General features: G+C 37.9%; 1 protein-coding gene across 1 annotated transcript in view; it reads left to right on the top strand.

The window, feature by feature from the left end:
• LOC134658532 (F-actin-monooxygenase MICAL3) overlaps window positions 1–437 on the top strand; it is a gene marked incomplete at its 5' end in the record, with an annotated part of 34,428 nt that extends 33,991 nt beyond the window's left edge. Inside the window, one exon of the mRNA XM_063514219.1 lies at window positions 287–437. Coding sequence (XP_063370289.1) covers window positions 287–289 — 3 coding nt within the window. The remainder of the gene's footprint in view (window positions 1–286) is intronic.
• Window positions 438–18,309: the final 17,872 nt, after the last annotated feature.

Below are 18,309 nucleotides of genomic sequence, written 5' to 3'. Positions count from 1 at the left end.
AGAGCAGTACCTCGACTGTAGTGAATAATAACTTATGCATCATAATCATCATTAAAAACAAGACCCAGCCGTGCTAGCACACGATTGGCGCGACAGTATCTCGCGGCGTGATAGATTACCCGTCCCTCTTTTATTAATATAGTTAGAAAAGGACGGGTAGTGTATCTCGCCGCGAGATACTGTCTCGTCAATCATGTGCTAGGCCCACAGCACCCTTTACAGCGTTCGTTGTCAACGCGATATAAACAGTTTCTATAGTTTTATTTCATTTTTTTTTTGTTAACAGTAACCATGGAGTGATATCGCGAGAGCCGTCGATTGCCAAAGCCTTACGTTTTAACCCTGTTTTAAAGTTGTAAAGTCTCGTATTGCCAATATCGCAGAAAATATAATGTAACTGATGACTCGTTTTCTTTACACATTCATAAGAAAGACGTACTTTTTGTTGGTTTTGGAGCTGTCCCGTACAAACACATTTTATATTGTGTATTAGAACTTTTTTCGGCGTTTAAAGCGATTGATTATTTTTCTGGACACATTTTTGACAATTTCTCACTGAAAAAGAAACTCCTGTAAATCTTACTTTCCTTCCTTTAATGGAATGCTCCTTTTGTAAATTGCAATGAAAAATATAGCGTTTAGTGACAATTTAGTTCTAAATAATTGTTCTGATTTATCTCTTGATGTATTTATCATCTGCTTCTAAATGAAGAATTACACCAAGTTATTTAGTAAATATATCTGTAAAGTTTTCATAAAACATTAGTTATAATGCATTTAGAGTCATTAAGCATTTAAAGTGCCTTATTGAGTGCATTTTGGGTTACAGTTCAACTGATAATTAATACATTTAATCCCAATTGAGTCGCATTTTCGAGTTACATATTTCATTCTTGCTTCTTTAAAGGAGTCAAATTTCTGTTACATTATATTTTCTGTGACAATTATACTCTTAAGTTATAGTTGTACCCTTAAATAAATCTAAATTAGAATAGAAATATATTTATACAATTTTTATATAATAAGGACTGAATAGCATTTGAAGTGCCTTAATATGTGCAATAAGGATTAGCTCATATGTAAAAATGTTTCGCTTTCTCAACTTACTGCCTAACTTACATTTTATGATTATTAAAAAGCTCACTCAAACTAGAGCTTTGTTAAAAATATCCAAATTGTTTTATACAAAGTCTTATTGTGTTGGGAGTTTTGGGATAAATTTGAAAATATAATAACTCCCTAAGTTTTTCATCGGAAAATTCGGAAACAGTTTATTTTTTTGTGAAATTCATGTTTCATTCACATCGGCCTTTTTAATTTTCTTTTTAAAGTCTAGCTTTATCAAATTTCGGACATATCCTATCTTTGGAAATTATCTCAAAGCACTAGAAAAAACTAAGTAGACATGTTTAGAGTTGGAGCTTGAATCTCATTGTTAATACATTGTATTTTTGACTTTAAAATCAGCAAACGAGAGTCTACATTCGATTATACGATAAAAACCTATTAACCCTTTAACCGCCAGAGTCTGATATATAAGACATTACATATCCAGCTCATTTCGCCACAGTCTGATAAATAAGACAAAGATCTGATTTGGCTTTTACAGCACATTTATAACTCCCGTAACTATGCCAACTTTACTCTGTGGTACAATTATTGTCGGTGGCAACACGAGCACGCTCGATCAAAAATTGCTGGCGGTTAAAAGGTTAATATCGATTTTATCTGTTCTTAAATAGTCTCAACCCTAGATAGGCACTAAATCTAACTAAAATTATTAAAGTGATTGTGAATTGACAAATAATTTTATACTTTTGATAAATCACAATTTTGATCAGTGTTTAGCGAAGTGGAATTTTTCTATAAAGTTTGAAGCGATACCCTTGGAGAAAAAAAAAATGTTTTTCTATACTGATAATACTCAAAGACGCACTTTGGTTGACTGGTAGAAAATATCTTAAAACCATAAGTTCGTTATTGAAGTTTAGGGAATCTCATGTTTTGCTATTATGGTAAAAAATTACATTTTTTTACATAGATATACGATCTATTTTCAACAATTATTAATTTTGTTTCACTACCTCCAAGGGTACAAAAAGTGTTATCAATATAATATATTTGTATATTATATGTGAGTCACGAAATTATTTAGTATTTTATTAGCCTATTGATCTGGCTCTAGTTAAAGTATTATTTTCATTGGTAAATTGTTCTTGCCATATTTATTACTATTAATAATTATTTTATTTCATCGATATTAAACTTTCGTGAAACATATTTTAAACTGTTTCTAGACGACAACGGTTTCACTCACTTGAATTCTTAGTCGCTATTGGCGACATGTTTCGAGCCCTTCGGGGGTCCTTCTTCAGGCTCGAGTGCTCGCGGCGACTGCAACTCGCGCACTGATCGACTAAAAATTCAAGTGAGTGAAAGTTGTTGTCTAAAGAATTATTTCATCATCCATTTGTGTCGCAATATGTGCCATTTTTAATGACAATTTTTTTATTTTATTGCATGATTTTGACATTATTGTAAATATGTAACCCTTTAAACGAACACATCTAAAGTGAGGACGGTAACCACAAAGAATTTCGAACCCGCTTGTTCCTATCTCTATTGCACGTGTCTAATTATGTATATTGCTGTCCCGCCATGATGCCGGCGGTACATGCCACTATAAGAGCGGGATAGCCAAAATAAATTATATATGTGCGTGCGATAGAGATAGCAAAAGGCGAGTCAATGTACGATATTCTTCCTTCTTAGAGTCCTTACTTTAATGACAATGATAAACAAAATGCTCTTTTGCTTATATTGTATTATTAACGGATTTTTCATCTTGATTCAATTTGCACTGTGATCCGATTCGCCTCGGTCTACCCTATCCATTGCAAAGACAACTTTTGACCACTTTTGGTGTCATTAGCGATTAAAGGGTTAATTAGAGAATTTAATTTTAATTTTCATCATCATCATCATCTTCCTCGCGTTGTCCCGGCATTTTACCACGGCTCATGGCATGGGGTCCGCTTGGCAACTAATCCCAAGAATTGGCATAGGCACTAGTTTTTACGAAAGCGACTGCCATCTGACCTTTCAACCCAGAGTAAACTAGGCCTTATTGGGATTAGTCCGGTTTCCTCACGATGTTTTCCTTCACCGAAAAGCGACTGGTAAATTATATCCAATGATATTTCGTACATAAGTTCCGAAATTTTAATTTTCATCATCATTTGTGACGTTATCCATGAAAAGGGACCTTATTGTCAATGGCGCTTACGCCATTATTAACGATGCTCCGATATAAATACAATGCTGAGCGACGCTGTGCGGCGTAAGCGCCATCGACAATAAGGTCCCTTTTCATGGATAATGCCCCATTTAGGTAATTATACGATCCGACTGATTACCGACTCTATTTATTGTTTGTACTTACGTTTTCAATGTTTTTCAACTTATTTAGACACTTCGTTAAGGTAAATAAATGATGTAAAATTATTTATGGTTTTATTTTACTGGCTAGACGTTACTAACCCTACTCTACCCGTCAACAAAATAAATTAGGAGCAAATAATTAGTTTACATACCTATTTTTGAAGTGAAACTGAGCACTTTTTGTGACGGGGAAAAATGTTAAACTCGCGAGAGGTAAGGTTCGTACACAGACAAGACATCCTCTAGACTGAGCATAGTAACGCTACCCCCTCTGCCACTTATACGGTAGTTTTACTCCATCTTCGAGTCAATCCCGTGCCGTGATTGGTCCGTGTCTTTGAACGGACCAATCACGGCACGGGACTCGCTCACCTCGTCCCCCGCACCCCCGTATTTATGGCAGCATCGGTTTCATGAAATAATTGCTCTAAACTCAGTCTAGAGGATTCCTAGTCTATGGGTTCGTAAGACGTAAGACGGACACGTGACCTGATCGAAAAACTGTTACAATGTCATTGAGTTTTTCTTTATTGATTTAAATGCCATCTAGTGAGCTTCTCTATAACTGGTACTAATTATAACTCGAGTACTAACAGTGATGTGCTTAGGGATTTCTAGTAATGCGACGATATAACGCTAGATGGCGTTAACCTCAATTATACATAGTGCTGCAGACATTTTGCACTAGTCATTGAGTTTTCACTTCTGCCGGCACTCCCGGAGTGCAACCCGTTGTTTTTTTTATTTACATAAATCATTTTTTAAATAAGTTTACCTTCCTGCCGGGATTCGAACCCAGGACCATCGGCTTCATAGGCAGGGTGACTACCGACTACGAACGGTCGTCAACATTATCATTGTGACTCAGGTATACTTACTAATATTTATTATTGCTATTGTCAAATTAGATCCAATTTAGTTCTAAACTAGTGCATACATGAATCATGAATTCATGATAATATGACTCACAGGAAAGCTACAAGATTGAGGATGCGTCAGGTAAGGGGCATGAATCTAGTATAACTGGATTGGGCATGAGTGGTGGGGATAACTGACAGAACGGGATAGTCTTATGTATCTTTCAGTAGGAGTAGCAGCGAAAGCGCTATTAGTGATGGGTAGGACATCAATTTAAAATGAGTTTGTATGAGTACCTCATTTTCTAAAATGAGGTGTTACAATGTCTTACTTCAAATGAGGTGAGGTACTAGCATATTTTCAGCGTCGACCATTAATTCCAACGGCGACAAAAATATTTAATGTATATACATATTTATGTATTCATCACTTCCTTTATAAATAAATAAATAGTAACATTTAATTGGAGTGCAATTCTGGAGGTTAAGAATAGAACTTTTAGGAGAAAGATAATTTTAGAATCAAGTAAAATGAATAGAGGAGTGAAGTAAGACATTTTTGCGGTACGAAGTACTGCGACAAATTAACAAAATGAGTGGTACAAATGAGGTGCCTCACGAGTGAGCGACTCAACACTAAGCGCTATTATTGTTTGTCCTTGTCACAGTCTCACATCTTGTTTTATTCCCCACCGTAAATTGACCACTGTGATTGGTCAAATTCATTTGTTACCCACCATAACAAATAAATTCGACCAATCATAGCGGCGCAATGCGACGCTATGATTGGTCGAATTTATATGTTTTGTCCCTCACGGAGGCACGCGTAGACCACTTCTATAGGATGCTACCATGGGTAAGGGGGTGTCTTCGTGACGTGAGAACACTGGTATTTTTTGTATGGGAACGGAAACGGTAACCATTTTTTTCCTTCTTTGCTAATTACTTCATTTCTAATTGGGCAATCTAATAATACGAAGTCGTTACCTAAACACACAACTGAGTCCTACATTTCGAGTATAAAATAATTCGAAAAATATGGTTATTTCGATGTTTTTCCAAAAAACCGGTTCCGATCCCTGCTGGTGAGAAGGGAACTCAAATCTTGTAGAGTTGTTTAACCTTTTCCACGCCATGTCAAACACAAAAGCTGTCACTCAGACACCACATCATTGAAGTGTCAAAACTGAAGTTAAACTTTATGTATATGCACGTAGGTCGATGTTGCTCTGTGGTCTGTGAATCGGTCTTTGGCGTTGAACCTACGGTGCGGATATATCGGTCATTGGCGTCCAAAAGGTTAAGATCAAGATTTCATATACATATATGTAGGTAGGTACGACCTACGATATTTTAACGTTTGGTCGTCTTCACTACATAGTATAAAACAAAGTCGCTTCCCGCTGTCTGTCTCTATGTATGCTTAGATCTTTTAAACTACGCAACGGATTTTGATGCGGTTTTTTTTAATAGATAGAGTGATTCAAGAGGAAGGTTTTTGTATAATTTGTTAACCCGTGCAAAGCCGGGGCGGGTCGCCAGTTTGTTATAGTTAGAACTCCACGCATTAAGTAGTGCGACCTAGCAAATGATCACACTATAACTTTTTAGCAGAATTTTTAGAACTTAAGGAGGACTCAACATGAGGCTTGAATTGAGGATTTCTTGTGGCTTGTGGCCCGTGAATAAGTTAAATCATGCCATTACGTATCTAAATGAATATTTCACAATTGTCCAATGTATAATATTTAGTATTTAGAAAGCTAGCTGGTGTGCGTTAGCTAAGCAGGCCCTTGGCAGCCCCACGCTTCCGGCAGTAATGACTTCCCGCTAGGTGTGATGTGGCGGCGCTCGCATGGCGCACACTACGGAGATAGATACGAAGATTAACCCCCTTTATTAAAACTTTACGGGCCTGATTTAGTCAAATTATGTTTTATCCCTTTCTTACAAATACATAAGTTAAAATGACAGATAAGGACAAATTTTATATTAAAGGAAAAAATGGAAAAGTTACGCTTCCGGCAGGACTTGAACCCGCATCCTCCGCAATCCGTGCGTTGCTCTTAACCAATTGAGCTACGGAAGCCTACCAGGACAACGCAAATCTTTCCATCCCTTCCTTTATACATACACACCATAAGGGTGGCGTATAGCAACATCTACCGAAAAACGATTACATCTTTTGACGGCACCGGAGTCTCAAGTTGCATTGAGAATTCACCAGTAACAATGTGCTAACCCATACTAAATCAATTTTTTTTATGTACAAATAAATGATTAAGATAAGGACAAACGATAATAAGCTCATTGCGGTTTATAGCGCGTTTATGAATAATTTTAACCGACTTCAAAAAAGGAGGTTATCAATTCGGCCGTTTTTAAGGTTCGGTAGTCAACAAGAAACTCTTATAGTTTTGCTATGTCTGACTGTCTGTCTGTCCGTCTTCGAGGCTCTCATGCCGACAAAGTGGTATATATCGGAGCAGCCAAGGCCCTCATAAATATCTGAACACGCCTCTATTGTCAAGGCGTTAAAGTGCCTGTTCAGATATTTTTGACCACCTCGGCAGCTCTGATATATCTGATGGCGACTGTACCACGATCCCGACTATCGGGTCGTCCGGCCTGGGAACGAAATCATAAAATACCCGATAGTCGGGTTTTCGGCACTGAATGTGTTAATATCTCCGGACGTATCACTTACCGCGTGTGGGTGCGCACGAGCAGGAACCTTGCATCCGGGACGCGGTCGCTCCCGTGGGACGAGGCCCCCCCACCGAATATCGTTTGCCGGAAAATCGCGAGGAATCTCACACTGTCATACCCCTGGCCCAGCCAAGATGACAAACGCACATCGACAAACGGTCGACAAACGTCAAACGAAAAGAAAAAATGTATCGAGATGATTGATACCGAAAGTGACTGTTTCCATACATTATTTTTTAACGATTAGATTAGACAAGGTCTTATTTAATATAATGAATAATCGAGTAGAAATTGTCAAAAGCATTTGGTAAGTCGGTAATTTGGTAGCCTTGCGTAAATCCAGGGGTCTGTAGGAGTATCGAATTGTCGTAAGCCTTTGGTAAGTCGGTAGGTAAGTACTTATTAGGTAGTCTTGCGGGAAAGCGGGCTGAAGAAAATGTAGGAGTGCCTCAGGGCTGTACCTTAGGTCCTTTCCTGTTGTTGGTATTATATACATACATGTGGCATAATTAGCAAATTGAGATTTAGGTAACCATTTGCTTTGAAACAATCTTTAATAAGAAGTGGCAGTTTACGTAAAAACTAGTGCATGCGCTAATTCTTGGGATAGAACTTGAGTGGCTCAGTTGAGCTACCGAAGCTTACCCGATTGCGTTTTAAAATACATAGTACGTATCTATTGTGACGTGTAAAGCCTTAGAAAATCTAATTGTGTCGGACCAAGATAACTTTGCATGTAATTTGTAATAGACAGTGTGACAATGTCATGAATATCTAATGTCTATGAAAATATATGACACTACGTTCTATTCAAGTCGGTGCAAAGTTAGCTTTAACGTGGTTTAGATGGACTCTACAATTAATTATTATCATGTACAGTCGCGATCAAATATATCGGAGCGGCCCAGGTGCTCACAAATATCTGAATAACGTCTCTATTGTCAAGGTTGTTCAAGCGCGTGTTCAGATATTTTTCAGCACCTCGGCCGCTCCGATATATCTGATGGCGGCTGTACAGTCACCACACGGCATTGTTATGCCATTTAGGGTTCTTGCTAAACTGGAAATTCTAATAGCGTAAGTATTGAACTACCAATTTAGCTAGGACCCTGAATGGCGCAACAATCGCGCAACTCTCTAATAGCAACTACATATATTAGATACGAGTATAATTATTATGATCAGCACGCTAGAGCTCAGATGCAGGAGGATATAGGCCGAGTGTCGACCATGATGCCAGATCAGATATGTGCATACCTAATTAAGAACCCTCCATCCTCCATCGAGCTTATGCGATGTTGATGATACGTTCAACTTAAGTAACACTGCCGACGAAACAAAACCTACAAAACAAAATTACAATATAAATATAATTTAAATTAATGTTATATGTTACAAAAATGAATAGGAAGCACAAATGAGAATCTAGATTATTTTTATAATAAGTTTCACATACAGGAGCATTTAAAAACAGAATTTTCTTTCTTGTTTTGAACGAAACCTAGATACCTAGAACTTCACGAAGCGTTTGAGTCATTCTAGCTAATTAAATAATTGCAAAATACTAACCCGGGACATTCAAGGCTTGTATCGATCCCGTGACCCATTTCCATTGCATCCAGCCTCCGTGCCGGGACACCATAACAAAACAAAATTAAACAGAAGGTCGTAAGTAACAGGGTTCTTTTACTTTATTATGCCCTTTTAGGGGTGCCGCAAGGTAGCGTGCTTGGTCGTGACATTTAGAATCCCCTGTAATAGCGGTGTTATAGATAAGGAATTATTAACTGACATTGGAAGGGAGATCATTCTGTTGGTTTTATCGGGGTATCCACAAGGTTATTACATTTTGGCATATTCTGAAAGGGTTTATGGACTTAATTATTTATTTAATCTTTATTGCACAAACGAAAAACTTATTGTACAAAAGGTGGACTTAATGACATTAAGCAACTCGTTATGACAATTCTGTTTGTTCGAAAGTAAAAAAATTAAACAGAGGTTGCTAAGCTCTATGAATCCCTGGGGCTAACGTTTATTTTAAGGTGTCTAATTTATTGTGATAAATTGCTCATTTTCTATATAAGTATATAACTAGATTTTGTTGTAAAAATCAACATCATCCCTATTGAAATAGGTACCTACTTAACATACCCTAAGATTGTCGAAATGTTTATCTTTGATAATATGTTTTCCCTGTGTGCAGTAAAGAATAAAGGTGCTCTTGCATACGGTAAATAAATAAGCCCAGCAGTGGGATAGGGCGGTTCGTTCAAGTTCGGTGTGTATCGATCGTTTGACCTACTTCTGGTTGCATCTCCATCTCAATAACTGAGTGCCTTTTTGGAATTTGGAATTTGGCCTTCTCGCAAACTTGTTCCATTAGTTTTATTAATATAAAAATATAGACCTATATAAGCTTTGATAGCCTGGTGTCTAGCTTTCAAACTGAAGGTCGCGGGTTCGAACCCCAGCTCGTACAGTCAGCAGCAGAAGTTGCTAACCGGGCGAGGTGTTCAAAATTACACGCTCTTATTTTCTTAACAATAAAGTTGCGTCAAGATCATTTTGAACACCGGGCCCGCTTAGCAACGTCTGCTGCTGACTGTACCAGGGCCATTTTATTTAAAGTTGTACTTACTACCGGTAGGTGACCGCGTTTTATTTTTTCTGAAATAGAAGTCTGAGGATCAGACTACTATTTCAGAAAAAATAAAACGCGGTCAAATGGCAGTCCAAGCGCAGGCAGGGCTTCCAACTCTTTTTTAGCCCGCTGCGCACTTGCAAGTTTAAAATTTAATCTCGGCTCCCTAACCTAGCTAGGTAATTTGAAATATTTACAAGATAGGTACAGTCGCCGTGAGATATATCGGAGCGGCTGAGGTGCTCAATAACATCTGAACACGCACTCTAACGCCTTGGCAATTTGGTGTTCAGATATTTGTGAGCATCTTGGCAGCTCCGTTATATCTGATGGAGACTACATGGTGAAGAGGATTGCATCACAACGCCCCTGTTTACTGTCTACGGCCAGGCGTGGCTCACTCTGCGATTTCATCGCGTCGCTACAAGTACATGCAGCCCACACCAATTTTGGTGTCTAGCCATAGTAGTTGCCGAGCACAGCTACGGAATGGACGCCTCCTCGCGCTTGCGCCACCTAGCGGTCATATCTGTGGTATATAGATAATATACAGGGTGCCCAGTAATTAATGGATAACCTTCTAACCACCGACAGGGCACCTTAGGCTGATCTAGAAAATGCACTTATATGTCTAGTAAAAGTTTCGTGGTTTTCGAGATAATCGAACTTTTCTAAATTTGAAGTATGGTGCTAGCTATTAAAAAAGACAGAAAAGTTCGATTATCTCGAAAACCACGAAACTTTTACTAGACCTATAAGTGCATTTTCTGGATCAGCCTAAGGTGTCCTGTCGGTGGTTAGAAGGTTATCCATTAATTACTGGGCACCCTGTAGATGCGTTTTGTTAGAGAGTGATGAATCTTCTGTACCTATTATTTATTCTGTGCTACGACGCACCAGGGCGCCGCGGCGCACAGTTTGGGAGCCCCTCTCCTAATCGCAACAAAAACCACTAAACGTGATTCTGTATTCAACAAATTGCACTTACCAAATACATTATCCTAACCCAAGTCGTTTGAACTCTGCAACTTGCGAAATGCAACTTTTATAACTTATACTTAAAGTCCAAAATTACAATAAAGCCGCTGAATGTTTACGACAATGAGAAATCGTTATATTTCAGAAGTTATTATTTACTGATTTTGAATTGTATCTCTTTTATACTAAGGTTGAAAATCGGTGCTATTTTGTGGAGGTTACGTCGTTCTATTGACGCAATGTTTTCTGTACGTTTGAGACTAGGTACCTATTCTATAAATGTGTGCATTTATCTCGTATCTCGATATAAAGCAACAACATGATAAAATTTTGGTAGTTTTTTCAGATAATATAAAAATTGAAAACTTACTTAAAAAAAGAAAAACTGACTTCATAAAGGATAATATAAAATATTATATAGGTGTTTGATACTGATATAGGTATTTGAAGTCGGTGCCAATCCAAATGCCTAAACTATCGAACCAAATGCCAACCCTGGTGCGGTTGGATAAGAAAGAAAGATACCGTCAAAAATATTTTTTCAACACACACTTTTATTGCAGACTGTACTTTTTCTCATTTGTAAGCCAATCAAGTACTTATAGACACCTTTCAAATGAGCCTAAACTCAATGTGTTATTTTGTCGAAGTTCCTTTGGCTACTTTCTGAATGCATTATCAGATCAGCTCCATGTTAGCATATTATTGCATTCACTCTATGATATAGCTGTGTGTAGTAGACACGGGTCATTTTCTGTGCACTGTCTATCACAAGTAGGTAATCTGTGACCCACTATAGATACAAATATACTGTACGCTATATGTTTGTACGAGGGGCGTTCAAAATATTCTCGGTATTGATATCTTACAACCTCTTCTAAAATTTCTTTCGTTACTGGCCGCTAAGGTTTATTCATTGACATTAAAAAAAAGTATAATTCGAACCGAGATGTTCTTTTGTTTTTCTGCAATTGCTGAACAAACATGAACATCATGTGGGAATTGACAATCGAGGTTGGACTGAAAATGAATATGTCAAAGACCAAGGTCATGACTAACAGCACAAAACGTGGGATTGAGATAAACGGAGAACACGTCGCATATGTCCAAGAATACCTTTATCTTGGCCAAATAGTCTCTTTCCAGGCGCGACAGGAGAAAGAAATCCAAAGACGCACCGAAAACGCCTGGAAGAGCTATTGGTCAATGAAACACCTGATGAAGGGAGACCTACCTCTATCACTCAAGCGTAGGCTCATGGACATGTGCGTACTTCCAGTTCTCACCTACGGTGCTCAGACCTGGTCTTTGACGGAAGCTCAGAAGTCCAAACTCGGGGTTTGCCAGAGAGCTATGGAGCGCAGCATATTAGGTGTAAAATTAAGGGATCGAGTCCGAAACACCACGCTGCGCTCTAAGACTCGAATAATGGACGTAGCTCGGAAAGCGGCTAAGTTAAAATGGGACTGGGCTGGTCATGTCTGCCGAATGCCTGACGACTTGTGGGCCAAGTTAACCACAGAGTGGGAGCCCCACGAGTCTAACCGGGGAGCCGGCAGGCCTCGTCGGCGATGGCGGGATAACTTGGACTCCTTCTTGAGAGGCTGGCCAGATATTGCACTAAATAGAGACGAGTGGAGGAAGAGGGGGGAGGCCTTTGCCCAGCAGTGGGACACAGTGGGCTCTGAATAAATAAATAAATAAATAACTAAATTAGAACATCGATGCGTGATAAAATTCTTGACAAAACAGGGTAAAAATCAAAAAACCATAAAAGAGGAAATGGATTGTGTTTACCGTGAGTCTGCTCCTTCTTTATCTACCATTCAAAAGTGGTCAAGCGAGTTTAAACGTGGAAGGGAGAGTGTTGAAGACGACCCTAGACCTGGCCGGCCTGTAGTAGCTACTTCACAAGAAAATATTGATAAAGTGGAAAAACTTATATTGGAAGATGGTCGAGTGAAGGTAAAATCTATAGCACAAGTAACCAATCTCTCTATTGGTACCGTACATGATATTATCCATGACCATCTTAATATGTCAAAAGTAAGTGCAAGATGGGTTCCGCGAATGCTGACTCGGCTTCAAAAAGACATGCGTGTAGCTTGTTGTTCCGATTTTATTGACCTGTGCGGTGAAAATCCTGATGAGGTGCTGCAAAGAATAGTTACTGGAGATGAAACCTGGGTTCATCATTATGACCCAGAGAGTAAACAAGAGTCCATGCAGTGGCACATTAAGGGTTCAGCTCATCCCAAGAAGTTCAAGGTCATCCCTTCAGCTGGCAAGGTCATGGCCACGATATTTTGGGATTGTGAAGGAGTATTACTGATCGATTATAAAGAAAAAGGTGTAAATATCACAGGACAGTACTACGCTAACATTCTACGTCAATTAAAGGATGCAATCAAAGAAAAGAGGCGAGGAAAGTTAACCAAAGGTGTTATGCTTCTGCATGACAACGCCCCCGTCCATACTGCTCATATTGCCAAGGCAGCTATTGTTGAATGTGGGTTTGAAACTGTTACTCACCCACCGTATAGTCCGGACTTAGCCCCCAGCGACTTCTTTTTGTTCCCCAATCTTAAAAAGGATCTGCGTGGAAATAAATTTTCCGATGATGAAGCATTGAAGGCGGCAGTGGAGGAGCATTTTTACACCAAAGATAAAAAATATTTTTATGCAGGATTAAAAAAAATAATTGATCGATCTTTTAAGTGTATGAACATAGGGGGGGAGTATATTGAAAAATAAAAATATCAAACTTTTCGTACTTGTTTGTTTTCATTCTCATACCGAGAATATTTTGAACACCCCTCGTATGTTTTGTTATTATTTTTTGCAAAGGCACGATACAAATGGATTAGAAATTAGAAATCTGTGATCTTGACAAGAACCTTATGCAATCAGTGTTAAGGGTTCATTTTGTTTGACTAGAAGTTGGTACCTACTAGCTTCTGTGGGATTAAAATGTATGAAGTATAGATGCGTCTTTACTAAACCATTGTAAATTTTCTTAAACTCGTCAAAAGTTGAGCTTTAATAGGCACGATTTGAAAACAAAACTTTTGTGAAAATCTGGCGTATGAAATATATTGACCGGTCACTCACGTTTTTAGTCAAAAGTAGTCGAAACGTCTCAAGCAAATTTCGACTTAGTACGCGTGAGTGACTCGTATTCATATAAATCTATAGTTAGGTAACATATTGAGGAGAACATGTGAGTGACCCGTTATATTTTTTTATGGCGCATTGGATTAACTGATGATGATTGTATTGTTTAATAAGAAATACAAATAAAATGACTTAGCGGGATCATTTTGAAAATTGTAAATTATGTGTAGGTACATATATACGTATGTACCTATGTATAAAACCAGACGCACATTGCAACGCTTACCAAGACCTATTTACTGTTGCTACAGTAGATTGTGCTTCTAGGTTAGTATAGAAATTTGCCATTTTCAAAATGACTCCACTTACAAAGTTACCCCAATGTACCTTAATTATTAAGTCTTTAAACGAAGAAAATGCATGGGTAAGCCCTTCGCGTCGTAGTAGAGATCCTCTCGCATCTATCTCTACAGCATCTACGCTCCTGATGGTACAGATGAACCACGCATGCGCCCAGGACCAACCCCTAGTCCTTTGTCCATACCCTCCCCGCCCGTCGGCTACACCGCTCCGTTTACCACGAGCTACACCGCCGCGAAAAACGTGAGTACGAAATCCAAATTTCTAATAGTTTGGTCACTTATATTTGCACTTTATTTCGTACTGAATAAGATTTAAGGTCAGTTAACGAATTAATTAAAATTCTAAGCTGTTTTATGAGAAAGGAAGTGTGTTTGTAATTTGGACTGTGAGGTGTTGAGGTTAGGTTTAAAATTGTTCGGCACGTGTGAGATGAATTCGTTCGTAGTATTCGGAGTATTTGGTGTATGCGTAAAATAATGCGTAAATGATTTTTACCTGTCTACGAGGAATTTTTGCACTCATGTATGTTGGTTTATTATGTAGATGGGTAGGTATAGTTATACCTATGTTTGGCATCTGTCGAACATAGCCCTCGAATATCAATCAAACTTGTTTCGAAATCTGCGTCAGCTGTAGTACTATTCTTCGTCCCTTGATGGATGGGGACGGAGGAGACTGATGATTTTTTGTTAAAATTTTGAAGGGTTGTTATTTTTTGTTAAAAATATTGTATTATACTAGTACCTATACATAGAGTCTGTGCGGGAAGAGGAGAGTCGTGGAATATATGGGAACCCAATACCACCACTCCACGACTCTTCTTCTATTTCCGAACAGATTCTACCTATGTCAGACAGATATATGTAGTAATACAACTTTGCGAGATTTGGTGATTTTAGGTTAAGTATAAATTAAGTATATGGAGATGACACCTGTCCCCCTACCCATCTAGTCTGAAAAACACTATAAAATTTTAAAAGGTCAGATAGGTGTGGAACAGTTTTTTTCACGCCGCAATAGATGTCGAGGATCCTTGGAATGGATCGAAACATGTCGAGTGATGCCTAAGTTACGTGAGTGACCCGTAGTAAAGTAGGTACTTAATGAACATGTTTTATTTATTTAAACTTTATTGCACGATAAAAATTGTACAAATGGCGGACTTAATGCCTTAAGGCATTCTCTACCATGTTAACATAAGGTAATGTTTAATAATGTTTGTGTCCCATTGAAGTTATCTGGTTAAAGTTTATACCTACACATTACTTTGATGCATTTCGTCAAAAATTTAGAATACGTCGAATGCTTATAGAGTCAGACCAAGAAAAGTCTGCAGCGGATTTGATAGCCCACGCAGTGCAAGTGTTATTTACACGTCATAATTTCATAGAAGTTTGACGTTTAAAATAACACTGGCACTGCGAGGGCTGTCAAATCCGCTGCAGACTTTTCTTGGTCTGACTCTAATGTATCGCCGGCTGAGAATACGTTTGTGCCATATCCATTTTTGAGCAAAATCGTTTTTTAATGATTTCTAAAATAACAAAAAATATGCTATAATTGACACTAATCGGTTTTTGAAAAAACATATTTTTCAAAAAATTTGTGCCATATCCGCATTTTACTATATAGGATAATTACACTCTATTAACAGAAAATTATCACAAAAATGTGGCATATCCAAAACTTTTGTGTCACATCATACATTGTACGTTTAACATTTACTCATCAAAAACGGATATGGCAATAATAAAAGTGCTTTTATTTCATGATTACCACTATATTCACAATATTTGTTTAGTACTATAAATAGTAAACATATGTGCCTAAATGATAAATAAGTTCGATATTTCCTAAATGTAAAACTTTTCGAGAAATTATTTTTTTTTGCTTCTTTTCGCTCTCCTGTAAACCAATGTAAGTGGCGTATGGCACAAACGTATTCTCACCCAGCGGTATGTGTTTTCTAATCTACTATGTGATTTCAAAAATAAAATAATATATGCGCCACCCGAACACAAATCTGGCTGTTGTGATGTCTACGGATTTACCGTCCGCACAATATGGCATTTTCCTTTCAAGCCCATGTAATACATTTTTCTCCGTCGGGCGGAAATCTATTCATTGCCGAGGTGTCACGATTGACGGGAATTGACGTGACAATCACGAGAGTAGGGTCCGAGACGACGGTAGATTACTTTAATAATACATATATTATGTAGGTATGTAAAAAATAACTAAAAAAATTGTTGTAGGTACATAAAAGTCTAGTAAAATTATTTTAAAACGGGTCACTCACGTATTATTAAGTCGAATAGCTCGATATGTTTCAATTTTCGAGGATCCTCATCACGGAACAACGACTCGCCGATGAAAAATATCAAACAAATTTAAAGCAAATCGATTCAAAATGAATGTTATTATTAAATTGATCATTCAAAATCATATTTTAAAAGTCAATTCTACCAGCAAACATAAGAAAAACAACTTTCTTAAGCAGGTTTTGAACAATCAAGAGAGCCTTTACCACTACAAAGCGTAGTATAATATATAACACACTTTACCAGCTGGTGTGGTGAAAAATATATAGCAACATATACCCAACTAAACGGCTACCGTGAACCACGAAATTTCGATGCATGTATAGATTAGTTTCCTACACCAAACGAAGGCTTGTCTAATTAAATCCCTCAGAGCAATCAAGTACCTACGAAGATTAAGACTAAATCCCTTTGTGATTAAACTGAGATGAACTTTACTAATTGTAAGTACGATGGAGACTCGCACTCATATGTAGGTAAGAGAGATAATACTAAAGAGGGGATATGCCGTCGGTAATCCATGGCAAACTTAAGTACGTAATACGTGTAAAATCTTATAAAATCAATATAATTTGAAAGAGAGAACATAAATAGTAGTATGTGTTACAAGTTACAAGGCATCAAAATGATATATTTCCGTCAAGGGCGTACATTGAATCCTGAATGAAGCGATGGATTCCACAATAGAATCCCGAACGTAGTGAGGGATTCAAAAGTAGAATCCTGAGCGTAATGAGGGATTCAAGTGTTAACGCCCAAGACGAAATAATTTTGATACCGTGTGACACGTAATAGGTACCTACTGCTTTTTACATCAACTATGACGAAAATAAAAAAATCTTAGTGTTGACACAATCTGATGCTTAAACAGATTATTTAAACTATTAAAATAATGTGCAAAAAATTTAAAAATAGTGTGCTAGAACAGAAAAGTGTTACTTTGATCCCTCCTAGCAGGGAGGAAAAGTGCCACTTTGATCCCTCCTAGCAGGGAAGAAAAAGCTCTTTTCTGAATAGGAGGTGTGAAAAAAATATAGCTCATTGATGTCATAATAATGGACAGCGGTCCTTATACCGGCTAGACGGTAGTTGTAACTACATCCGGTACAAAACGCGGGGCGCGCGAGACGATCATGTGGGACGCTCAACGATATGCTTTAATAGAAATGATTTTAACACTTTACGGTAGCGTAGGGCCTTGTAGAGTCTGTGCGGAAAGAGAAGAGTCGTGAAATGTATGGGGCCCACTACATTTCACTACTTACTCTTGTCTTTCCGAACAGACTCTACTAAACTTGCATGAGCCAAATGGAACAAAATGTTACGGTAAATAAATTCTCCAATAACAAATTTCGATTACGTACCGGCGAGGTTCTTGGAGGTACCTTGGCGAGTTAATAATGTAAATAAAAGAGAAAGAGTTCACGGCTTCGATATTATGACCTCTTTTATAACAGACTTGACGTTAGTACCGCCATCTGTACAACAATAATACTGGTATAAGCTGTAAGAAAACAGCAGTTAAATGTCTTTTACAGTACATATGGGGCTACTTTTCCGCACTAGTGCGTAAAATTGCACTTTTCGTGCGTATGTCGAAACTTTAAAGTGCCATATGTACTGTAAAACGTTGTTCGATACACGTGCGAATAGGTAATTCGCAACTCGTGTCGATTTAAAACACTCCCTTCGGTCGTGTTTTAATTTATCGCCACTCGTTTCGAATTTCCTCTTTTTCGCACTTGTATCGAAAATAACTATTTCATTTCTCATGCTCTGAAAGAGGGTCATTGTTGTTCTAAAAGGTGTGCAGTAAGTGGTACGTTTCTGCACTAGTGCATTTAACTTTCCAAGTACGATTTTTTTCATTTTTTAAGATAAA

The sequence above is a fragment of the Cydia amplana genome, chromosome 22, assembly GCF_948474715.1.
Source record: "Cydia amplana chromosome 22, ilCydAmpl1.1, whole genome shotgun sequence".
NCBI lineage: Eukaryota > Metazoa > Arthropoda > Insecta > Lepidoptera > Tortricidae > Cydia > Cydia amplana.
Note: the sequence above shows the minus strand (reverse complement) of the source record. Positions and strands in the feature narration are given on the sequence as shown.